Raw genomic sequence first — 23,612 nt, 5'->3', positions numbered from 1 at the left:
CTCATCATAGCCGAATTCGACAACACCAAATGCAGTGTTCCCAATATGCGTTTCATTGACGTTTTTCTTGGACCAATTGAATCGCGTTTCAGCCCATTTCATGAACCCCAAGCTGTCAATGGAACGCCACGAACGCCTGCTGCTCATTCCATGGGGACAGGGTCCTGTCCATAACGGCTCAGCGCATGATTAGAACATATAATCGGCATCCAGCGGTCATGGTAGTCGCATGAAAGCTGATTTCTTCGCAGCGTTGTTGGTGTTCAGTTAAACCGCCTGTCCAACGATGACGACCACAGGCGAGGGGCCCATGCAAAACGCGAATCCCTTGGAACCAGGCAGCGTTGACGACGCCAGGCCACTGCCAGCTAACCAATCCATACCTGCAAGGATTCGCGAGCGCCTCAATCTGCAGAAAACACCAAAGACTCCTGATAACCCCCAGGATCCAGGTGCACCCACTCAGGGAGAGGCAAACCAAACCAATCCCAGCGCCATCAACAAGACACAGGAGTCCGGGAATGCTGTGACCAGTATTCTTAGGGTGAGCAACTGAGACTAAATCAGACGCGAAATGCATTACTAACGCCTATAGCCGTTCTCGGAACTTCATGTCTCCTACCCGGCAGGCAACCATTATATGCCGTGCGTTGACATCATTGCAATCCACGGCATTGGCGAAGCACTGGAAACGGCCTGGGTTCATCGTAAGAAGCTCAAGCGACACCAGAACGACCCCCGGCGCTCGGTGAACACGACATCAATTCTCAAGACAAGCCTTGATGAAGCCCGCAAACTGGGTAGTGATGGTAGTCCTGCGCCTGGTCAACGGCGAGGGAGATATGAAATGGTCCAGTCAACCGTCTTATCATGGCTCCCAACGGTTCCGGAGACAGACATCGGAGGTACTGATGATGCTGAAGCTGAGACCAGGTTGGAAAGTCAACAGATATCCAAACGTCCGATCTCGCCGCGAGACCAAGATGAGCAACCACAAGATGCGCCGGTTAGCAAGCCAGATGCTTCGAACCAAGGGCCGGTAAACGTCACTGATGTTGGAGTCCCAAACAAACCGTCGACAGATAGGCCATCTTCCGATCGTGGGACAGAAAGACGTGTCAACTGGCTGACCGACCCCCACATGCTGCCAGCAGAGATTCAACGTGCCCGAGTTCTGTGCTACACGTACTCTGACATAGAGACCGCCTCCAATGGACCATTCAAATATCTCGACGAGAAAGCGGCGGACCTGCTCGAACGTCTCGCACAACTGCGACCTCCGGGTGAAACTGGGTTCGCAGAGGTGCCTATCGTCTTCATAGGCCTTGGGTTTGGCGCGCTTATTGCTCAGCGGGCTGTCGTCAAACTTCGACTGGCGGAGACGGATGACGCCAAATCAAGTATACATCTCGGCTTAGTTGCTGGCGTGCTTCTGATAGATGCGCCTTCTCCTAGCAATTCCTCAGATCTCGAGCTGTACCCGCGCAGTCGTAGCCAATTATCAAACAGAACCTGGACAGACGACTGGTTTGGAAGCAGTGATAACGGCGATTTGGGCTTGATCAAGGCCTCAGACAGCAGAAAGATCGACGGTTCTTATCTGTGGAACACATTCTCAAGCACCGTCTCGGCAAATCAGATTTGCCTAGCATGGCACTACCTCCCAGTGAAAGAGGGTGACAGGGTCAGTAGTGCCTTACCAGAGCTCACTTCAATTATTACCACGCTTACTAACTACCTACCGACAAGACAATTGTCCCCAAACACCCGTCAGTGATGTTGCTAGAGAGAAGATGCAGAACATCCCACCGGCTTAACAGGTTCGACGGTAATGAGGATGAGGACTTCAAGTCTCTGGTCGAGATTATTAAGCGATCTATTCTCGTCAAGCACTGCACCGCACAATCCACAGTACTGCGAGCGCGTCTTCCAGATCTTTCCAAAGAACGATTTCCGGTCAATCTCAAAGACCAAAAAGGGTTGACCCCGCTACACCTCGCGGTGGAAGCAGGCAATTCAAGCGCTGTCAGGAATCTTGTCTACAAAGGCAAGGCGTCGCTTACAGAAAAGGACAACAACGGGAGATCCCCTCTGACGACGGCCATTCGCCAAGCAGTCCAGGAAAAAGACGCCAAGAAGGCCGTCTTCACCCAGATAATCAAGCTACTTGTGAAGGCTAACACGGGCTTGCAAGTGGATGACAAGGATATTCTCGGCAACTCCCCCTGGCACTACGCAACTGGACTTGAGAATGCATGGATCAAGCGGTTGAGGAAAAACTTGATCGTAGGGAATTCGTTAACGATGAATCACGTGTTGGAGAAAGTCACCAATCCCGAGCCTGGCTCGACACAGGCCTCGGCATGCGATGTCTTTGACATGTTCCTGTTGGAGATATTCATGCAAACGAAACGCCGTGGGTCAAAGTGGTCTGAAAAGTTCAATTGGGACTTTGCAACTGTGACAGACGTAATCTACAGCGGGGATCTCGGGGTAACCCGTACGCTGGACATGTCGCGGCCAGACAGCCTAGCGAGAGAGAAGGCATTGTGTCGCTGGGTGCATTTACCTGCCAATAATGTAAGTGTCCCTGCACAACATTCCAAGTCGCAGAAACGCTGACTGTCATACCTACTAGGAGCAATGGGTCCATGTACGTACCTGTTTTTCCATAGCCTGTGCGTTGATCAACCAGTTGGCTTATTCTCACTAGGACCTATTGATTAGTTCAGGTATCCAGGACGGTTCCATGGGTGGTCAGCGCCATCAAGGTCAGTTTTTTCTTGTACAGAGTGCTCTCAAAGTCCCGCACCCTCGGTCATGGCTGTCCAAACGTGTACCATGAAGTCTCTTACTGACAACTCCAGGTTCTCCTGTGATCGATCGTTACATGATGCCGCAAGCCAAGAGATATAAACATTCCCATGGACTCCCTGAAGAGACGCAGTCCACTGAAAGACCGAACGCAGTCCGACGAGGAAGCTCATCAGAAAGTGGAATTACGCTTACCTTGGGTCCTGGAGATGTTGCCGCTGTTGACAAATTGGGGTCTAGCCAATCTAGTGTGTCCGAGTCAAAGGAGTCTGATGCCATCGTGATTTTTGTAAGTCTGGTGGACCATCGAGTCTTGGGCGAGAAACAGACATGCTGACCCTCGGTAGCTACCCATTTTCGGCTTCGAATGTCACCGGTACCGCAAGTATCTCAGCGACGCCATCTCGAATGCTTCCGGTGAATTGAAAACCTCACAGCAAGATAAAGTAATTTCAGAGGCTGCAGCATCCAAGTCTTCGCCTTCAAGGCATGCTAAGAGAAGAAGCCAAGTCTCTTCTTCATGTTATTCCACGCCCAGTAGCCCGTTCAAGGATGCTGCCAAACTGCTTCGGAATGCCGTGCCTGTTAGCAATCAATCGCTTCTGTTAGACGGCTACTTACGCTCGCCCAAGCCTGTGCATTGTCGCCGCACGCTGGATCAGTTTTCTTATTACATGCTAAGCTCGACTGAGACAAGAGACAAGAGTCAGGTTGCTTATAAATGGGCCAAGGACACAAAGGCATGCGACAAGGCCAAGGACAGGCAACAAAGAAAGACCACTCATCCGCTCGGCCGAACACCTGCTCCACCTGATTCTCAGAACAAGCCTTGACTTTTGCAAGCGGAAGGGGCCTGCGGGGTTTCGTTTTGAGGATTGCTTCAGAGGTTCCATCAACAGTGTGTCTGAGAAGCAGAACCTCCTTTTTGACGAGTTTCGTCGAATTACCACTCGATTAGAGAAGGGAAACCTCAGTCCGAAAAAGAAGAAGAAAGAGATCGAGTCCCTCTTACGCCTTGACGAGGAGACAAAGCTTCTCATTGAGATTATGGACATCCAGGATGAGCTAACCATTATCAAGACTATTTTGTCACAACAGGAGACGGTGCTTCAGAGTCTTTTGCTACTCTACCCTAAGAAAGGGAGAGATGACGAAAGCGACGGGGAAGATGACGCCGATAAGCCGCTGCGGAACCATGAAATTGAAGGTTTAGTAAGGGAATTGCTTCGAGCCTTTGGGCAGGGGCCGGTAGTAAACGATACCTCGAAGGTTGGGTCAGATGTGCCACCTAGGCATGTTCACTTCCAAGAGGTCCTGTGCCATCAACAGGCCACTGGAACTCTCCCAACCGACAGTTCAATACAAGGTGGTGAATGTTCCAACGGTGGAGAACTCGCTCGAAGTTCAAGCCAAGGAGAGTTAAAGAGGAAGGGGAAGGAAGGACGATCTGAACAACAGGCGGCAGGACCCCCACCACAACTGACAAAAAGCCTAGAGGCGAAAAGGCGAGATCAGGAGGAATGGGGACCGACGGCCTTGTCCGACCGGGTAAACAAGCCAGAAACGAAGAAGCAGAAAGCTCTCCTCACCCACCCTGACCTGATGTATGGGACCCTCGGCATTGTTCAAGGTCACATCCGAGTCGTCACAAACATGTTGGAAGTGGCCGAAAAAGTCTAATCCTTGGTGAGTTTTGGCGCAAAAAGGCCCTGAGAGCCTTCGCCGTTATTAATCTTCAATGACAGCTGGAAAGTCTTCTTGACTTGAAACAGAAACACGCGAACGGCTGGGAGGCGCGATTTTCACGTGAAGGGTCGGAAGAAACGCAGAGACAGGGAAATGTGAGGTTCCAAGTTCCCATCTTATGATGTCCTTGCTGACGAGTCGCCCAGACAATTCTCTTCTTCACAATTGTGACAGCCATCTTTGTAGGTTGTCCGGCGCTTTGTTCCTGGTATTTTGATGCTAATCATGGGAAACCCTAGCTGCCGCTATCTTTTATGGCCAGTTTCTTTGCTTTGGACGTCGATATCTTCCCCAAAGATGAGGCCTCAGAAGAAACCTCGTGGCCGCTCGGTCAAGTTTGCGGTTATCTGTGTAAGCTCGCAAAAACTGTCGTCTACAAATCGCTGAGTGCTAACATTGGACCATGTCACAGTTGGCATCTCTGCTTCCATTTTCACACCATTAGTCAGCATAGCGGTTTACGTGAACGACCTGTCTGACGCTGTTCGGAAGGCATATCGTCGCCTTGTAAAAAAGAAGGACGCACAAGGCGGTGGTAACAAGGCTCCTGGTGTCGACGGTCAAACTGGGGTTATACTACGTACCGGCGATTACGACTCAGACAAGGAAACCACAGTTGTTGATCATCAATTTCCACCGCCAAAGTCCCGAGGAAAGACTGCCTCTTTGAACAAACCTGTCCAACATGGGGGATGGTTGAATTGGTTTGGACCGCTTAGGTACTCTGCCGGCAGCAACGATCCCGGTTACGCCAAACTATTTGGCACATTCACCTTCCACACCCATATCCCAGGGCTTCGTCGCCTGTGGAAGTGGCAACGGTATCTCCAACGGAGCAGACGGAGTCCTTTCAGTGGTAGCCGTTGGAATGACAGATACGTCACTGACTACCCGCTCCACCACTTTCTGACTGGGATCCGCCGCTTTCTATCTCGTATTGGCAACACACTCTTCATGTGTATTGTACTACCAATGTTGGTGGCCATTGGGCTCTGCCTCATGGGCAGAAAGAAAGCAAACAGATCAGTACGCCGCCCACGACGACCAAGGAGCGACGTCAGCAGCTCGTACTGGTCCATGTCTGAGGAGGAAAGCGATACAGACTCGTCCTTTGAATATCCACGAAGGGGGCATTTCCGGTCCGAACCTCGCTCTCGCTCGGCAGATCGCAAAAGCCACCGAGGGTCAGACTCGGACCGCCACTATCCGGATTGGTTTGATTTTGATTCAGCTGGGGGTAGCGAGCGAGAGGATGGAGAAGAGTGGTCGATTGAGGCGCGGTCTCGGAGGACGAGGTCTTTACGAAGGAGATCGACTATATCCTTAGCTCTTTCTGGCGGTGAGAGAGTAAGTGGAATAGAGCCAGAAACACCGTCGACTAAGCAGAAGGGGAAACGTCAAGGGAGGTTGCGGAGGATTTTGGCTAGGTGGGGGAAGGCTAAAAGTGCAGATACGGAGATGGGAGAGCGGGCAGTTCGCTAGACTTGTGGGTGTGGTTTTGTATTCTGATCTCAGGGACAAAGGATGTGGCATGAGGAATGCGGACCGTCTTGGACCTGCTTTGGTGGCACGGTATGTCTGACACCAGAACAGACCGTCGCCATTCAAAACCCCTTTTACTGGATTCGCCGCCCGCTCATACAGTTGCTCAGAACACACCACTTGCACAACTACTGGATCCATCACTTACATGAGCAGAGAGCAGGGAGCAAATAGAACACGCGAATGCCCCTCCAAAGCTCTACGAGCACTTGAGTTTTTCGGGAAAACTGATTCGTGAGCAAATGAGGTTTATCAAGGGTCTTGGTTAGGTTTATATTCCGAGCTTCACACGAATAATTGTGGTTTTTTTTCTCAAAATAGTCTCAGCTTGAAGGTTCCGCAGAAGTATTATAATCACGAGCTCAATCAATATGCCTAGGGTTCCTTTCTTGATCTATTTTTATTTTCCTTATTTTCCTCCTAATTTTTTCTTCTTTTCTCTCCATGCACACCTCTCCACAGTGCCAGCCCCGACTCACACCACCACTTCTTCCAACCTTTCCTCATTCAAATCAATACCCCCAGTTCTTTAATCACCCTCCTCCACCCCAGAATTGCCATCCTCAGCCCGTTCCATTATTGGGTAGGTAGGACGTCTTCCATCAGGGGTGGATAAAGCGGGACCACCAAGACGAGGGAGCGAAGACGCACATTTGTGCATCAACTCTCTTCTCTAGGGGCCAAGAAACAACGGCACTGTGATAAAACACCATGTTGCATAAAACGGGATCACAAAGCTGAGCTGCCATAGTGGGTGCAAAGACATGGGCTTAAGGTGAGCATCACTGAATTCGAGAGCTAAAATGATGGATCGATCAGATGTAAAGGGGTTCATCAGACCACGGAATGCTTGTCCCACCGAATAGTAACATGCGTCACAGTCTGAATGTAGAAACAACGTGTACCAATATAACTCCTTGCCTTGACATAACATTATCCTGATCCAGTAATCCACTTTAAGGGTATCGTATACTCACACCACACACACATCTACCACCTCCCCCTTCTTCCCCTCCCTCTCCCACCACCCATCTGCTGGTCATATCCATAACCCTGCCCTTGATTCCCCCCAAACCCACCCTGACCAAACCCTCCTTGACCTTGCTGCCCACCAGGACCACCAGGTTGCTGCCCACCCTGGAACATGCCACTCATATCGCCCATCTGGCTCGGATCCATCCCACTCGCCATCATCTGCTGCATCATCGCCTGCATCTCTGGTGCCATACCATCCATCCCTTGCATTTGAGAACCACCGCCAGGAACACCCATCCCCGGTCCGCCTGGCCCACCAGCACCAGGCATCATGCCGCCCATCATCATCATTTTGGTCATCTCCTCCATCATCTTTGTGTTGTTCTGAGCGATAGCATCCTGGTTATACTCCCCGCGCATGGCCTCCTGCTTCTGGGCATAGAGAGCCCAGGTGAACTCGTCAAAGCCGTAGTTGAAGTAATCCGACAGATCGGTGCCCGGTTTGCGCCAGGGCTTGTCGTTATCTGGGAGGTCTTCGTCAATGTTTACTTGTGTGAGGGGCTTGCCGGTGGGCTTGTGGATCGGGATGGCGTTGACATCGATCTTGGAGGTTGACACCGGGGGTAGCTCGGTTTGTTGTTGCTGGCGGGGCTCCTCGCGGGGGACGGAGGGGGATTGTTTTGGGGGGGCGCCTTCGGGGGCGGTTGTTGATCGTTGGGGAATATTTCGGATCTCGCTGTATTTGGATTGTCTGGGATGATTGTCAGTTTTGGCGCAAGCGGTGGGTAGGAGGTAGAACTCACGGTGGAGGGGCGGGCTGGGAGTTGTCTTTTCTCTCGGTGATGATGTCGATGTCCTGGAAGGAAATGTTAGCAATTGGGGGCCGAGACTGAATATGTAAGGTGTACAAACACTATCCTCGTCCTCGTCCATCTCGCCGCCTTCGTCTTCCTCTTCGCCTTCCTCTAGATCGGAGTCGCTGTCGTTCTTGGGGGCGGCTGGGGGAGCAGCAGCAGTCGCAACAGGTTGGGCAGTGGTGGTGGTCGCGGGGGTGGCCTCCTGATCGGAGTCACCATAAAAGTCCTCGTCCTCGTCGATATCCATGGGGGGCTGTGATGAAGACATGTTGGGTAGGTTGTGTTCAGCAAAGTCGCAGTTTTGTCAAAGAAGCAAAAACAAGAGATGACCAAAGAAGGTTGTTTGGAGCATTAGCTAATGGGCCGGTGAGGTACACCTTTTTAGGCAGGCGGTGAGGCGCGAATGGAGCTTCTGGCGCGGCTCAAGCGCGACGGGGCCCAAGCTTCTTTTTTTTGGTTGCTGCGCGGCGGCAGAGGTCAACAATCGCACAGTGCAACGGTCAACCAACTTGCGACGACCCGACCTTTGGAGCTCTCTATTTTCGTGGGGCAGAAGACACATTAAACACACGCCCACCGAGTCGACATTCATTCCTTCCTGAGCAGTTCAATCCACCCAACTCGACAGTCTACATTCCAGCCATTATCCAATCGCTGCCATCGTTGAAACCGTCGTCGCCATGTTTGGGAGATCAGCTAGTGGCCCCGGGGGCCTCAGCATCAACACGGGCGGCGCCAATCTTTTGTAGGTTCCCGTCCCTTCCTTTGTTTGCGACTACATACTGCAGGGCGCATTGCTGCCCGGCCGAGACATGCAGATGGACTGACTCGTTCCTACATAGCGGCAGCGGCACGACACAGCAAACTCCCGCGGCAGGCGGTGGACTTTTTGGATCAACAACCACGACCCAGCCCGCCCAGCAAGGGACATCTCTTTTTGGCGGTACCAGCACGGCGACGACTCAAGCACAGCAGCCAACCGGCTCCCTGTTCGGCACGACAGCAACTTCGCAGCCTCAGCAGAGTGGAGGTCTTCTTGGTCAAACAACGACAACACCACAGGCTCAGACCGGAGGTCTATTCGGGAACAAGCTAGGCACAACACAGCCAGCTCAACCTCAACAGCAGCAACAAAGTGGTGGTCTCTTTGGCGGTGGCACCGCGACGACTGCGCAACAGCCTCAGACCATGAGCCTGTTTGGAGGAGCGACGACGCAGCAGACCCAGCCTCAGCAATCTGGTGGTCTCTTTGGCGCGACACCACAGCAACCTCAGCAGCAGCAAGGAGGCCTTTTTGGAGGCACATCTACCACCACAGGTACCAGTATGTTTGGAACCAAGCCAGATGCTCCCGCAGCCACCTCACTTTTGTAAGTCCTCCCCAACCTACGCCTCGGTCATGAAGATGTACTAACACATCTCCCCTCAGCGGCGGCGGCAGCCTCGGCCAGTCAACGATGCAACAACCAGCCCAGCAACAGGTCCCCGGCCTCACCATGGGCCAGACAGCCAAGCAATCCGTCGTCCCAGGCGTCCGCATCGACCTGTCCAACATCCGCTCCACCACCCGCTTCAACGACCTCCAAGAAACCCTCCAGAAAGAAATCGCCGACATTGATGATAGGATCCAGAAATGCATCCGGGATTACGAAGCCGTGGAAGCTTTCTTGCCCTCCCACGGCGAACTTCTCTCTGCCATCCCCACCGACGTCAGCTTCGTCAGCCGCAAGTCCGAGGGCGCCCACCGCGCCCTAGAAAGCGACATTGACGCCATCAACCAGCTCCACGAGCTGATCAAGACCGACGCCGACAACGCGAGGCTGTCCTTTAAGGCTATCGACAACCTCAAGCTTCCGGTCCAGTACCATCAGACGGGGCTGTGGTCAAAGGGGGGAACTACCGGAGCGGGCGACGCCAATGCGGAGAGTAACTCGGATTTGATCACGTTCTTCAGCAAGACGGCGGATGAGATGGACACGATGATGAATAGGTTTGAGAAGAACCTGGGCGAGATCGAGGTTCATCTTCACGGCGTGCAGGGCAACATGATGGAGGCGCTGCAGAGGGCCGCGGCTGGGAACCGCCCTGGGCAGAACGGGGTGGATGAGAATGTGCTCGAGCTGGCGGCGGTTCTTAGGGAATTCGAGGAGGGCATTCTCAAGGTGGCTGGCAAGGTTGGGGGGTTGAAGGAGGGGATTACGGAGCTGCAGCTCAAGGATTTCATGGGGCATGGGAGTTAGATCTGGAGTTTTTAGCAGGGGGGAGGGTTGTAAGAGCATAGGGAAGGGGGCAGGCGTCACGGTGGTTTATTGGTTGAGATACTCTGTTTGGGGAAAGCGATATTCTTGTACAAAGACAAAAAAGCTTTTGTTGCCTGAAAAGGGTGTATGTGAGTTGTGGATGTACAAGGAGGAGGAGACAGTCTGGAGTGCCAACACGTCCACAAGGTGGTTAGGTCATCTGACTGTGTTGTCATCAATTTGCTGTATCAAACACGAAACCGCGATTTTGTTCCATTAGTAGTGATATATGAGATGAAGATGGCAGAGATTTTCATGATATCTCCTCTGATATCTCCTCCGCATCACAAATGCATCGACTCAAAACTGTGAAATAAGACCCGGGTATAATTTTGATAACCATGACCTACTCCTAATGTTCCCATTCGCCCTAGAACCAACAAACCAGTCCCCCCTCCCTTATCCCAGACTCCCCCACAAACCTCCAGCCTAAAACACACCCTCGCCACCATCATCACCCCCGTCATCCCCATAATCATCATCGTCATTCTCAAAGTACTGCTCCGCGTTGTAATCATCTTCCGACTCGTCCTCGTACTGATCCGCAGCCTCGGCATCCGCCGCATCCTCATTATCCTCATCTTCATTACCCCATTCATCCTCCTCGCCCGACAAGAACGCATCCTCTCCATCCAGCTTCTCGACATTATCGAGCAGCTCCAGAGCCTTACGGAAGTCCGGCTCCCCATTGACCTCGTCACCATCCTCATCCAAATCCCCCGCACCGTAGCTCGTAATGTTGGACACGGCCAACTTCTTGGGCCCTGTCCTGCGTCTCTTTCTATCGGCATTCGGATCGTCAAGACCGTCCAATGTCGCGTGTAGCTCGGTTGGGAAGAACTCCTTGGCAAAAGGGAGGTTGCTGAAATCAGGGAGGGTGCGCTTCTTGCGCTCGAACCGCTTGCTGTACGTCTCGATGGCTGTGAAGGGGTCTATCGTCGCTTTGCTCTCGTCGGCGTAGCGGGAGTTGATTTGGGCCTGGCCGTAGGCGCGCTTCCGCGAGTCTTTTGATCGCGGAGGGGGCTCTGTGTAGAGAGGGCTGTCGTGGGCTTGCTCGCGGAAGATGAGGAAGTAATCGAGCTGTTTCTCTTCTTTTTTGGTGAGGGTTGGTGGTTTTGGGACGTTCCAGACCTGGAGGGGGTTACAAGGTTAGTTTTTTTCTTTGGATGACACACCATCCAGGTGAGAAGGGACGAGGTGTGGAACATACTGGGTAGGTATCACTGGGTTTTCCGTCGATGAAGATGCCGTCTTTGGGGTCAATGGCCCATGGAACGCTGTTTTGTGCGATCTCGCGCCTGTTGCCCATCATGGGACCGCCGCGGCCACGGCCACGACCTCCTCGCCCACCTCTGAACATGTTGGTATTGGTGTTGTGAGAGTGGCTTTGGGGTGGTTTAAAAGTGTGGTTTCGGTCTGTTAATCGCTGCTGTTATCTGAGGCTGTATAATAAGCGAATTAATGGGTATTGTTGGGTTGATGAATGGGTTGGCCGAGTGAGTGAGTGAGTGAGTCGGTCGCATGTCCAGCGCCGACATTGAGCTTCAAAAAAGTTCCTGCGGGGCATCAGCAAGCTGCAGGCCTCGCCAAGACACCTGGGTGGGTGTCAGGTACCACCCGATATCCACTAAAATATGACCCCTGCATGGAATATCCCAGCGCCCCCCCCGCACCTTCAATACCAGAAGGCCTGGACCCCTCCATTCAGCTTGGTCATCATAAGTGCTGCCTTGATCATCACCACCTTGTCGTCTCATAGCCTCATTTTGTCTCTCACAGCTCAGCAATAATCACTCTCTTCACCCGCAAGTTCACACACCCATCACAATGGATAACGTCCCCATCTCTGGGCTCGACGAGCTCAACAACCATCTTGACGACCTTATTCAAGATCCAAACCTCGCCATCATCCCCAAGCTCTTCGATGATGTTGAGCTTCAGCTCACAGACTCCAACATCCCGCCTCTCATCCCCTCACTCCTCCCCAAGCTCACTCAAATCCTCCAACAATACAACGACGACCCAGCCGTGATCGTCTCCCTGACCATCAAGCTCCTCCGCCCTATATCCTTCACCCAAGTCCTCCAGCTCGCCTCCGAAGACTCCCTCAACCAAGCCCTCACCTCCCCCGCCCCAGCAGCCCAACTCCTAGGCCTGACCATCCTCCACAAAGCCGCCAAAACCCCCACTGATGCCGCCATCCTCTCCGTCATGCCCTCCCTCGTCACCTCCCTCCTCACAGCCTGGCTCTCCTCCCCAAAAGTAGAAGTCGGCCAAAAAGCCTCCAAAGTCATAGGAGACCTCCTAGACATCGACTGCCCCCGTCCACCACCCCCACCACCCCCAGCAATCACCACCGGAACCACCCCTTCTCATCACGAACTCGTCCTCCGCCGCGTCCCCGGCAAGGGTGAACTCTGGAAACTCATCTTCCACCAACCATCCACCTACAACCTCCTCCTCGACCTCATCTCAGGCCGCCATCCAGGAACAGCAAACAACACCTCCCAGCTCTCCCTCGCCCAAGGGAGGACCCTCCGTATCCTACCCCGCTTGGCAGCCTTGAACATTGACGCCATCGCTTCATCTAACATCCTGGCCCCAACACCCATCCACCTCACCAATGGCCATCTAACGGATGATGACTCCGACACGGAAATGAACGGCGCAATAAGAAATGAAAACGCGGCCATTAACCCTCCCCAACAAGGAGAGGGGTTGCTGCAGTACGCAGCGTTGAGGATGGTTGACAAGAGGGACGCGCTGATGCACCTCAACCTGGTGGACTTTTTCGAGGCGTTTGTCAGTTTGATGCGGATAACCGAGTATTCGGCTGTCAAGGAGGCGATTGTCAAGGGTTTGCTGAGGGATGCGGTGCTGCATGATGATATGCTCAGGGGCGCGCTGGACACGTTGCCGGATCGGACGGTGGCGGAGGAGGCGGATGACTTGAGGGCGTGGTTGAGGGTGGTTATGCCTCCGGTTGCGGAGGTGCCGTTGCGTTGATATATTGCTTCTTGGTGATGGTATTTAAGCAGGCCACAAATAGAGTCTTGACTCTTATGTACAATGCCAGCTGCTTTTGTGCTACAATAACAAAATATGTACGATGCAGAAAAGAAACAAGAAAAGATTTTGGTGCTACAGAAAGCTTAACCGCTAAACTTTAATGTGAAACGGCAAGTAAAATATATGTAATACACACACATCCTATGCTAGAAAAAAAAAGAAAGCCAAAAATAAAATAAAAGGAATGAAACGTCTTTGTAAATCCCACCACCCAAAAGCTAAAGCTTGTGCTCTGAAATCTATACTGAAACCACCCCTATCAAGAACATCTTTTTTGATCACCCGACCTCTCATTACAAACACCTCACCCCCGTCCCATAAACCTACTAGACGGATCCTCCCCCCCATCCCCCTGATGACCAGCCTGCACACTAAAAACACTATGACTCCTCCCATGGTGTCCCCCCACTTGCCCACCCTCCCCATTCAACCCAGCAGTACAAAGCCCCATATTCTCAATTCCCAACCCAACCTCCCCCACCCGTCTCAAAACCCCAAGCAACGCCCCCCTCAGCTCACTGCCCAACTCCTTCCCCAACAACTCCACAACCAAGGGGTAAAAGTTCTTGATATGCTCCCTGAAACTCTCCTCCGGGAACCCGGCAAACCCCTCCAGCACATCCACCACCACCGGCCTCCACGCCACAATGTTCCTGTGCTGAGACTCCTCATCCAGCGTGATATACCCCCGTATAATATCCTGGCAAAGCGGCACAAGCGCAGCCTCCACATCCCCCTTGCTGTCCTGTCGCTGAGGTGACTTGTCCCCAAACATCCTAAACAAAATCGCGACGTACGTTGCCGCGCTGCCGGATTCTTGCTTGAGCAGGTTGGGAGGCTGCTTCATGAACCCTTCCCTCCAGAGCCTCATCCGCAGCTCCTTATCCGCGTTGAAGCGCTTGGCGAAGAGGAAGGATTTCTTGAGGAGGGCCATCAAGCGCAAGAGTTCGGCGGAGGGAATCTGCGCGTAGACGGCGTCGTTGGAGAAGAGCTCGTTGACCGTTTCAATCATGAGGAGCTGGAGGACGCAGCGGGAGATGATACGGTTAAAAAACTTGCGCCGGGCGGCTGTGACGACTACCGGCTGCTGCTGGAGCGTGTTGGTGGGCTTGAATTCTTCCAGTTGGGGGGTGATTGGGGTGGCTGCCATGGCCGAGGGGTTGGCGGAGGCAGGTGAGGCGTCTGTTTCTGGGCTGCTTTCCACCACGATGGGTGGCGCTTCGGTGTCAGAAACGTGGCCGTTGGACTCTGTGCCGTTGATTTTGAGAGACTTCTCGTCGACTGGGTGAGCCTCCGAGGTTGGGCTCAGGGCAGCACCAAAGTCCAGCCCGTTGGGAGGTGGCGACAACGAAGCGGTTGAGTTGATGGTGGTGGCGGAAAAGAGCTGGTATGCTGTCGTCCTCTCAAACAGCTCGCAAAAGGCACCGACGATCTTGGACCAGTGCTCGGGAGTGAACTTGGTGACGTTCTGGAGAATGAGCTGCTGCAGACAGTTGCTGCCAATTCGAGCAATGGTGTCGTTCTCCTGGCAAATGCAGAGAGCCAGGAGCTCCAAAAACCGGTCCAACATGTACTCGAGGGCGTCAAAGTAGTGAGTGAAGAGCGTGATCATGTTGCGAAGGGCTTGGATCATGGTTGTTGAGAGCCACACCGACAGCTCCTCGTGGTTGAGCGCATTGGTCATCTCTGGCCTCGAGCGGAGAACCATAAAAATGGGATAAAGCTGCTGTCTCCAAAGAATATCCCAAAACTCCGAGGGGAAGTCCCCACCATACCGCAGAAGCGATTCAAAAAAGTAGTTCAATGCATTGGACCGGACCTCGAGGTCTTCACCTGTCATCAAGACATCATGGAAAGCAAACAGGACCGGGAACCAGAACCCTTCCTCGACCGAGGTGCCTCTCTGCTGTTCCATGACCAAAGCATCGGACTCGACCTTCTTAGTCCTGTGAGAGAGCGGGCATTCAGGCGCCCTGAGCATGGCCGGAATGATTGACTTGAGCGTCTCCATTGCCTGAAGACTCTTCTTCTGGAACTTCATGTTCTTGGAGAATTCCGTCAAGCATACAATAAGATCGGTGAAGGCGCCCTGAGAAATGATGACGCCAAACCTGGTCTTGTAGACCTGAATGACGTGCTCGTAGGCGAGGTTGACAATGTTCTCTGATGGGTCCCTTGCGGCCACGGTAAAGACCCCAAACATCGTCCTCCAACCGGAGCGGATGTTCTCTCCCCGAGCCTGGATCATTTGAACCAGGCAGTGAAGGATCATGTCCTTGACTCTGTTGTCGCTTGAGTTGGACATGACGTGCTCAAAGGGCTTGAGGAAGTCTTTTTGGAACTTGAAACCAGCAAGTTCCTCGATATCCATGAAACGCATCGAAAGCTGACGGAGAGCATCCAGGGCAAAAACGACAATCGTGTAGTTGGCGTGGCATCCTACTCGGTTGAAGTGTTCACCAAGAACGTCCCAAATGTGAGTCCACTCAAACCTGACACGCGTCATGTTGTAAGAACTAATCTCTACAATCTTTTGCAGACTGTAAGTGCGAGGAGACTCATTTGACCCAGACACTCTGATCTCATCCCAGCTGACTTCGGTCAAGGCGCGGGCAAAGTGAACGATGGCTTCTCTCGACAGGTTGGCGCTGTTTGTAAATATCCTGTCGACGCTCTTGATCACCTCATCAGATCGGCTTTCGAGTGCAATCTCGAGCGATACTCCTTGTGGGCCGGTGTGGGCTCGTGGCCTGTTCTTCTTGGAAGAGGATGTAGACTTTCGAGAGTCGGCCGTGTCTGGTCGTCCAGCTGGTTGTGGGACAAATCGTGCCTTGGAAACGTCTGGAACAGCACTTTCGTCCACGCCACCAGAGATGAGCTGCAGCCGATCAAGTTGGCTGATGCAGAGCAGAACATCCTTCCAGGACTCCTTGAGCCGGTTTCCTTCTGTCTGGCCAAGCTCCAAGATGACCTTGAGAGCCTCAACGTTCTTGGCCTGCATCTCTTGTGGATTGTTGAGATTGGCGATATTCTTGAGCACCGAGATGAAGGCCTCCCGGGGAGTGGCCAGATCAAAGAAACAAGCGATCCTGGTGGCCAGCTTCATGCCTTCCAAGCACAGCTTGTTGATAGCAAGGTTGTGTGTCCCCTGCATCAAGCCGGAAAGGGCAGAGAAGAAGGACATCCAAGTGACATCAAAGATTGGCCCAACATGCTTGAAAGATGTTGCTGGGATGAACTTTGTGCCAGCCTTGGAGGCATTCTTCCGCTGGCTGCGGTAGAGGTCCCTGAACAACTGTTCTGAGCGCAGCGCAATCTCCTCCGATTGCTGGACGTACGCCTCGCGCTGCAGGTCTCTCCCAACATTCGAGAAGGCCTGGCCGAATCCAGCCGCGATACCGGTCGACTGCGCAGGAAGAGTACCTGCAAGAGCTGCGGCTTCTCGCTCACTCTTCAAAACGATCTCGTTGCTTTGGATGTCATCGTAGATGCCCAAGAGATACTCGTCCGGCAAATCAGCATTGTCGTTGATACCCCGATTGTTTTTGATAAAGTCAGCCTTGGTCATCCGCTTGACGACTTGGGAGCTGTGCAAATCGGTATTTAGCATGATGACCGAGTAAGCAAGCACGTAAGGAGTGTCCGCGTTGGCAAAAGCATTGGGGTTGCCGGTCATGTATCTGTTGGCAAACTTCAACATGAAGCGATCAATCTTCTGGGCTTCACCAGGCAGACGGAAAGACTGCAAAAACTCCCTCAGAGCCTCGACGAAGCGCTTCTTTCGGAAATCCATCAGGTCAACAAAGGCGTGCATGATGTCGATGTTCTTTTGGTCGCCTTCTCCCAGGTATTCTCCGATTTGCGCCTTGTCCAGCCTATCCTCGCGCAGCAAGAACTGGGCGATGTCTTCAGGCTTGTCGCTTGGAATGAAGCCATCCCTGAGCAGAAGCTTGATGCCATTTTTGGGCTTATAATTGAAGATCTTGATGGCGTTGCTCAACGCAGTCTTTCTTGCCTTTTCCTTCTCCAGCTGGTCTGGGTCGTCGTCAATCACCGGGGTCGATGGCGGGATTGGTGTGTCGATGCGGGGTACGTTCTCGCTCATGGAGGGATCAATCGATTCCCTGATCTCATCGCTGGACGCTCTTCTTTCTACCTCCCCACCGCCACCATTGAGCTCAGGTCGGCCAGGCTCTGACCAATGAAGCAGTGACCGCAACGTTTCAACCAACGAGTCAATGGCTACTCGCTTGATCGCATATTCCTTGGGAACATCACCATCCGTATCGTGTGGGTTTGTGATCATGGCGGCAGTAAGGGGAGGGGGTAAGACACTCTTGAGCTGCCACTCGCCAGCCCCGTTCTTAGCATGGCTGTCCTCATATTGCTGTTCTTGCATCGGCGTTATCGGTATCGTGGCTGTTGCGAACTTGGACAGGTCCTCCACTATCCTTTGGAGAATGTTGTCCACATTTCTGTCACAGTCATAGTTGAGATACATTTCCACCAAGGCCCGAGGGTCATCACACAACCTCCTCAGGATGCCAACAAAGGCGAGCTTTTGAGAAAGAGGGGCGTTCTTCCGGGCCAGGAGAGCAAGATAAATTTCATTAAGGAATACCTCAATCTCTTTCTACAGCCGAATACCAGGTCAGAGTTGCACAGCAGAGGAGATTGGTATAGGCAGGGTACTAACCTTGAAGGGAGCTCGGAGGTACTTGATCATGAGCCAGAAAATCTCACAGCACACATCAAACACCCTATCCACAGAGCTTGCGCCGTTGCGGGTGATGCTGAGACATAGGTAGTATTTAATGGCCTGTAAGAAGCTCGTAGGCTCGTTGCTCTTTGTGTTGGTGATGGTACAGAACGGAGAGGTAAAGACGCCGATGTTGTTATTCAGCAACGTGTGAACAATATGGAGAGATATCAGTTTGGAGCGCATTCCTTGACCGCGCATGTCGTAGAGCTGTTCTGGGGTCAGGACCTTGGTGGACAGGTTGCAGAAGGATCGGAAGATGAGGTAGGCATCCCTGATGTAGGCCTCGTCCTCGGCATCCAGCGCCTCGGGCGTGTCCTCGTGCGCCGCCTCTGCCAAACTCTGCTCCGAAACTGATCTTGTTGATTTCTTTGCCGGCTTGACCTGGGACACCATGGTAGGCCCGTCGCCCATGTGAGAGTCGTCGAAACTCTTGCGGTGTTCAAGATCCTTGAGCGTGAGCTTCGCGCCAGCCTCGCTCTTTTCGTCCAGCGGTGTGGCTCCCTCATCGTTATCGCCCTTCTCCATCTGTGTATCCTGGTCGTCTGATCGATCAATGGTCAGGCTGCTGTGGCTGGGCTTTTGTCCCAGTTGCGCCCGTGCCTCTCTCATGTGTATCCGGGTCTTGACTCTCTCAAAGACAGTGCCAACCATCTGTGTGAGCGTCCCCTGGGCAATTTGCTGGTTGGAGGTAATCCTGGAGAGCAAGAAGATGTTGTAGACCTGTCGCACCGCCTTCAACAGCCCTGCGCCGTGCACAATGATCTTGTCGTTGAGCACCGCCGCAAGCAGAGACTTGACAATCTGCACCTGGATCTCGCCCGGGGTTCCCTCTCCCTGGAAGCAATCGCAGATTGTATCAATGGCACGCTCAATGAGCGGCGCCTGTTCGGAGCCATCTTGTGATGGGGCGCGGGCGGAGGGCGCTGTGAAGTAGGAATACGAGATGAGCTTGCCAATGCAGTCGAGCGCGGTTGTCGTGAGAGGGACGGTGCCTGTTTTGGTGGCCAGTTGCAGGGGCGCAAAGACAACTTCGGGGTCCGGGAGGTCCTGGTCGTTTTCTTTGAGGGCAGTAAGTGCCTTTTCGGCAAGCTCGGTCAGTTGCTTGTTGCGGCCGGCATGTTGGGCGATTCTGTCCAAGGCGGACACCACAAATGCGAAAGAGCTCATGGCGCGTTGGGCGTAGCTCTAGGAGACGATGCCCATTCGCAGAGGGCTGCTAGCGCATGGGAATCGGCCGAGGAAGGGTTCGAGGTTGTTTATCGACGAAGCCAGATACTTTTTTGGGGGTGAATAAGTGCGGGATGCAGCCGTTGGTTTCAATGTCGTCTTTGTCAGGGGGGAGGGGGACGCGGCCCTCGAGATTTGGTGGGATTGAAGGCTTCAGGTTCGCTCAGCGAGATCTTCAGACGAGTTGGACAATGCAATTTGATTCTGGCGGAAGAAGAGTATGGATGGTAGCTTATTAAAGTTGGAAGTGCTGCCTGCGAGCGTTGCGTATGCTTTGCTGCTAGGTCCCAGGTACCGGTATGCTGTTACTCTCCGTCCCTTACTATGTAGAAGGTGGACTGTAGGCAAAAGATGACAGCAAACCATCGCGTAGCATGTGGAGCTGCCTCCCGTCCCCTGCGACACCAGCCCAAGGCTCAGGAAGCGGACGGCGCCGCACCGCCAGCTGGTGAGCAGCTTGCCCCGTGCACTTCTCTGTGGCCTTGTCGCGCCCAGGGCCTCCCAGCAGCCTTTTGCAGCAGATATCCACTGTTCACCTCATCGAACAAGGAGATTCCAGCGGCACCCCACCCGACTGTGAAGCTGGAGATGGAATCCCGACTCAACCGAGACTCACGGAGATAAAGTGTGGCTGATGATCGGGGTCAAGTGAGATTGAAGTGTCCAATATGATCAAATGGAATGGGTGGATGTTGGGCTCTATATATGTCTGGAGACCCCCATTAAAAAGTAAACAAGGTCAAGCTGTCTAATTCTGACCGAGAACTCCCCGAGGGTTGTTGAGCTGGTTAGGTTGCGGGAAAAAAAAGATGTCAAACAATGCTCTGAATCTCGCGAATGCTGTGCCAATGCGTGGCGTTTATCGGACCCCCGTGGACCAAAAAGGCCTAGTGCGATTGACCGCTGACTGACATGCGGGTCCGCCCAGACAGCCCGTCCCGTTTTGGTGAACGCGCGAGCTAAGCTTCCCAACGAAGTTGAGGAGATCCCACGTAAAAAAACTGGCCCCAGCTTGTGCATCACCACCACCACCATCATCAACGTCCGATCCGGGTCCGGATTTCACCTCCCTTCTCCTCCATCTCCTCTCGCTCTGATCTGCCTTCCGCCCGGCATCAATTGACTCCCACCACCCGCCGCGACGCCCCCTCCTCTCCGCGAGACGACGTCGACTTTTCTGCCCCTCTGTTAGGCGCATAGGGTCCCTACCTGGTTATCCCTCAGCTCGCTGCTGCCCCAACCTTTTTTTTCCCGCCTTTTTCTTCCACAGCCACACGTTCAAGATGCTTGTTCCCGTCCTCAGAAGGCAAGCTGTTCAGCATGTCCGCCTTGCCCGCGTCGCCCTCCCCAGCCTGACAAGATGGTACGCTTCGTACCCCCCGCACACCGTTGTCAAGATGCCCGCCTTATCTCCTACCATGACGGCGGGAAATATCGGCGCCTGGAACAAGAAGCCCGGTGACAGCATCGCCCCCGGCGAGGTCCTTGTCGAGATCGAGACCGACAAGGCCCAGATGGACTTTGAGTTCCAGGAAGAGGGTGTTTTGGCCAAGGTCCTCAAGGACACGGGCGCGAAGGATGTCGCTGTTGGCAATGTAAGCTATATCGTCATTCCCCACCGTCCCGAATCCCGAATCCACTTGACACATGACGACTAACTCATGCTCCCCACCCACAGCCAATTGCCATCTTGGTCGACGAGGGAACCGACATCAGTGCCTTTGAGAGCTTCTCGCTCGAGGATGCCGGTGGTGATGCTTCGGCCCCGGCTCCCAAGAAGGAGCAGAAGTCCGAGTCCGAGTCTTCCGCCCCTACCCCGGCGCCCACTCCGGCCCCCGAGCCCGAATCGACCGGACCCAGCGGCAGGCTCGAGCCTGCCCTCGATCGCGAGCCCAACATCTCTGCCGCCGCCAAGAGGCTTGCTATTGAGAATGGTATCTCGATCAAGGGCCTCAAGGGTACTGGCCCGGGTGGCAAGATCACCGAGGAGGATGTCAAGAAGGCCCAGTCCTCCCCTGCCGCCGCCGGTGCTGCGTCTGCTGCCTCTTACCAGGACACCCCTATCAGCGGCATGCGCAAGTCCATCGCTTCGCGTCTCCAGTCCTCTATTGTTGACAACCCCCACTACTTTGTCTCTTCCAGCCTCTCCGTCGGCAAGCTCCTCAAACTCCGCCAGGCTCTCAACAGCTCCGCCGAGGGCCGGTACAAGCTTTCTGTCAACGACTTCTTGATCAAGGCCATTGCCGTTGCCTCCAAGAAGGTCCCCGCCGTCAACAGCTCGTGGCGTGATGGCGTTATTCGCCAGTTCAACAACGTCGACGTTTCCGTCGCCGTCGCCACCCCCACCGGCCTGATCACCCCCATCGTCACCAACGTCGAGTCTAAGGGTCTGGAGACCATCTCGGCTTCCGTCAAGGAGCTTGCCAAGAAGGCTCGTGATAACAAGCTCAAGCCCGAGGAGTACCAGGGCGGCACCATCACCATCTCCAACATGGGAATGAACGCCGCTGTCGAACGTTTCACCGCCATCATCAACCCCCCTCAGGCTGCCATCCTTGCTGTCGGCAGCACCCAGAAGGTTGCCGTCCCAGTCGAGAATGAGGATGGCACCACGGGCGTCGAGTGGGAGGAGCGGATCGTCGTCACCGGCAGCTTCGACCACAAGGTCGTTGACGGTGCCGTCGGTGCCGAGTGGATGCGCGAGTTCAAGAAGGTCATTGAGAACCCTCTTGAGCTTCTTCTTTAACTCGGGCGAAACGGTCGGTGGCGGTAAAATGACATTCGGATGAAAAACAGAATCGGGCAGGCGCAGCTTATAGAAGAAGGATACGAAACATTGGGCGGGTCGGGGAGGGAAAAGGGGCACTCTGGAGCTGGCATCAGGAGCACGGTAGTGGGTGCATATTCGTCCACCGGTGGTCACGGTCAACTGGTTAGAGTCTCCCGGATACCTCCGGCCAACACGTGTATAATGAACACTGAAGGGCAATGCTTGCTTCGTCGGTGTCGGGAATACAGGTCTTTTTTTATCATTTTATGTACATTGGTCTACCATAATTGCGTAGAGGTTGTTTAATCGAGCATGGAGTTTGGCCGCTGCTCGAAATATGTCTTGAAGCAAAGCCCAGGACAGCACCAACCTCACAACACACCAAATACCAGAGGAGGAAGCATATAAAAACACAGGAACGTGAGCACTGTTTGGAGCAATCTGCCAGCCCATACTGTTTCATAGCCCGTTGGCATGTTTCTTTGCTGCTATTAGAGTACCAATGCATACATATCTGAACATTCTCCCCTCGTGCCGGTTTGCTCTATTGCTGTAGTTCACTTGAGGAGTCTCACCGATTGGTGTTGGTAGCGTTAACCCGTCTACTTGCAGACCATTTCAGGCAGAATGTGTGCATTTCCTGCCGTTCAGATATATTCACCTTCAGATGGGCTTCATTTACACTGTCAGTTTACATGAAGGGAGATGCAGTTCAGCATTCCAAGCTGCAGTCACTCCCCGCCAGATGAACCCAGTTTGGTTACCCATGCCGTGATATATCACCACCATCACTGCTATCAAACGGTGCCGCCTCATCTAGATATAACCAACCAACCAACCTCATCATTCCGAACAGGACCATCATGGAGACGATGATTAACCCAAGTCCCTGACTAAACACCACCAAGCAGCTATCAACCATCTAGGCAAAAGCTTGACCTTTTCTTGGCGGCATTTTTCTTACAGTACCAGCTCTTCCAAGCTTACACTTACGCATACACTGACCAAGAAAAAAAGACCCCCAACCCATAAGATCCGACCAGCGGATCCACCGGATCTCTCTCACATATACACTATGCCATTGACCGTATCCGACCGGCCATTTGCAAGGTACGTTTTGCATTGGGCTGGGGGTACCGGCCGGGGCGGAGATAACATTTTTTTGGGGGGGCTGATGACAATAAGGAAATCGGGTGAGCCGACTGGTGGATGGGTGTGTGTGACATGGACAAAACTCCCGCGCGTCCCGGGGTGGGAGTGAGTGTGTTTATTTATTTATTTTCTTGCAGACGGGTTAAGATTTCCCCACTGGAGAGTCCGATGGTGCCGGTGGATGGGATTATGTGCCTTTTGGGGGGAGGGGGAGGGTGTATACCGGGGGGGGGGGTGGTTAGAATGTTTGTATCTACCTAGTCCTCATGCTAGGTAGTAGGTATGTCGGATGGGATTGTGTGAGAAGGAGAGAGGATATTTTGGGGTTTGTAGTTGGCATGATGAAATGAATGAGTCTCTGGATGGTAAGTATACATTTCCGGCCGGTATGTGCAAAG

At 53.4% G+C, this 23,612-nt stretch overlaps 8 protein-coding genes across 8 annotated transcripts; 5 read left to right on the top strand and 3 right to left on the bottom strand.

Moving 5' to 3' along the window:
• Positions 1–286: 286 nt before the first annotated feature.
• Positions 287–3,647, top strand: QC763_0049330 (uncharacterized protein; the record flags this gene model as incomplete). The annotated part of the gene is made up of 6 exons (XM_062905740.1): positions 287–544; positions 596–1,684; positions 1,750–2,580; positions 2,741–2,771; positions 2,868–3,103; positions 3,162–3,647. 6 exons carry the CDS (start codon positions 287–289, stop codon positions 3,645–3,647), a joined length of 2,931 nt encoding a protein of 976 aa, XP_062766633.1.
• An 820-nt stretch (positions 3,648–4,467) lies between these two features.
• On the top strand, positions 4,468–5,230 carry QC763_0049320 (uncharacterized protein; the record flags this gene model as incomplete). Its single annotated transcript, XM_062905739.1, has 4 exons — positions 4,468–4,488; positions 4,800–4,911; positions 4,973–5,130; positions 5,177–5,230. The coding sequence occupies 4 exons, from the start codon at positions 4,468–4,470 to the stop codon at positions 5,228–5,230; spliced, it is 345 nt and encodes a 114-aa protein (XP_062766632.1).
• A 1,665-nt stretch (positions 5,231–6,895) lies between these two features.
• FIP1 (Cleavage polyadenylation factor subunit fip1) lies at positions 6,896–8,654 on the bottom strand. Its single transcript, XM_062910682.1, has 3 exons — positions 7,990–8,654; positions 7,881–7,933; positions 6,896–7,828 (listed from the first exon to the last, which is right to left on the bottom strand). Exons 1-3 carry the CDS (start codon positions 8,200–8,202, stop codon positions 7,093–7,095), a joined length of 1,002 nt encoding a protein of 333 aa, XP_062766631.1. The 5' UTR covers positions 8,203–8,654; the 3' UTR covers positions 6,896–7,092.
• Positions 8,254–10,187, top strand: NUP49 (Nucleoporin nup49/NSP49 (Nuclear pore protein nup49/NSP49)). Its single transcript, XM_062910681.1, has 3 exons — positions 8,254–8,679; positions 8,777–9,304; positions 9,364–10,187. Exons 1-3 carry the CDS (start codon positions 8,615–8,617, stop codon positions 10,172–10,174), a joined length of 1,404 nt encoding a protein of 467 aa, XP_062766630.1. The 5' UTR covers positions 8,254–8,614; the 3' UTR covers positions 10,175–10,187.
• A 202-nt stretch (positions 10,188–10,389) lies between these two features.
• Positions 10,390–11,594, bottom strand: RPC31 (DNA-directed RNA polymerase III subunit C31; the record flags this gene model as incomplete). Its single annotated transcript, XM_062910680.1, has 2 exons — positions 10,390–11,365; positions 11,445–11,594. The coding sequence occupies 2 exons, from the start codon at positions 11,592–11,594 to the stop codon at positions 10,664–10,666; spliced, it is 852 nt and encodes a 283-aa protein (XP_062766629.1). The 3' UTR covers positions 10,390–10,663.
• A 467-nt stretch (positions 11,595–12,061) lies between these two features.
• QC763_302330 (uncharacterized protein) lies at positions 12,062–13,240 on the top strand (the record flags this gene model as incomplete). Its single annotated transcript, XM_062910679.1, has 1 exon — positions 12,062–13,240. The coding sequence occupies one exon, from the start codon at positions 12,062–12,064 to the stop codon at positions 13,238–13,240; it is 1,179 nt and encodes a 392-aa protein (XP_062766628.1).
• A 367-nt stretch (positions 13,241–13,607) lies between these two features.
• On the bottom strand, positions 13,608–20,862 carry SEC7 (guanine nucleotide exchange protein for ADP-robosylation factor; the record flags this gene model as incomplete). The annotated part of the gene is made up of 2 exons (XM_062910678.1): positions 18,000–20,862; positions 13,608–17,936 (listed from the first exon to the last, which is right to left on the bottom strand). Exons 1-2 carry the CDS (start codon positions 19,230–19,232, stop codon positions 13,608–13,610), a joined length of 5,562 nt encoding a protein of 1,853 aa, XP_062766627.1. The 5' UTR covers positions 19,233–20,862.
• LAT1 (pyruvate dehydrogenase complex dihydrolipoamide acetyltransferase component (E2)) lies at positions 20,164–22,596 on the top strand. The gene is made up of 2 exons (XM_062910677.1): positions 20,164–20,887; positions 20,971–22,596. Exons 1-2 carry the CDS (start codon positions 20,576–20,578, stop codon positions 22,036–22,038), a joined length of 1,380 nt encoding a protein of 459 aa, XP_062766626.1. The 5' UTR covers positions 20,164–20,575; the 3' UTR covers positions 22,039–22,596.
• The last annotated feature ends 1,016 nt before the right edge of the window (positions 22,597–23,612 follow it).

The sequence above is a fragment of the Podospora pseudopauciseta genome, chromosome 3 (genome assembly GCF_035222475.1).
Source record: "Podospora pseudopauciseta strain CBS 411.78 chromosome 3, whole genome shotgun sequence".
In the NCBI taxonomy this organism is placed as follows: domain Eukaryota; kingdom Fungi; phylum Ascomycota; class Sordariomycetes; order Sordariales; family Podosporaceae; genus Podospora; species Podospora pseudopauciseta.
Note: the sequence above shows the minus strand (reverse complement) of the source record. Positions and strands in the feature narration are given on the sequence as shown.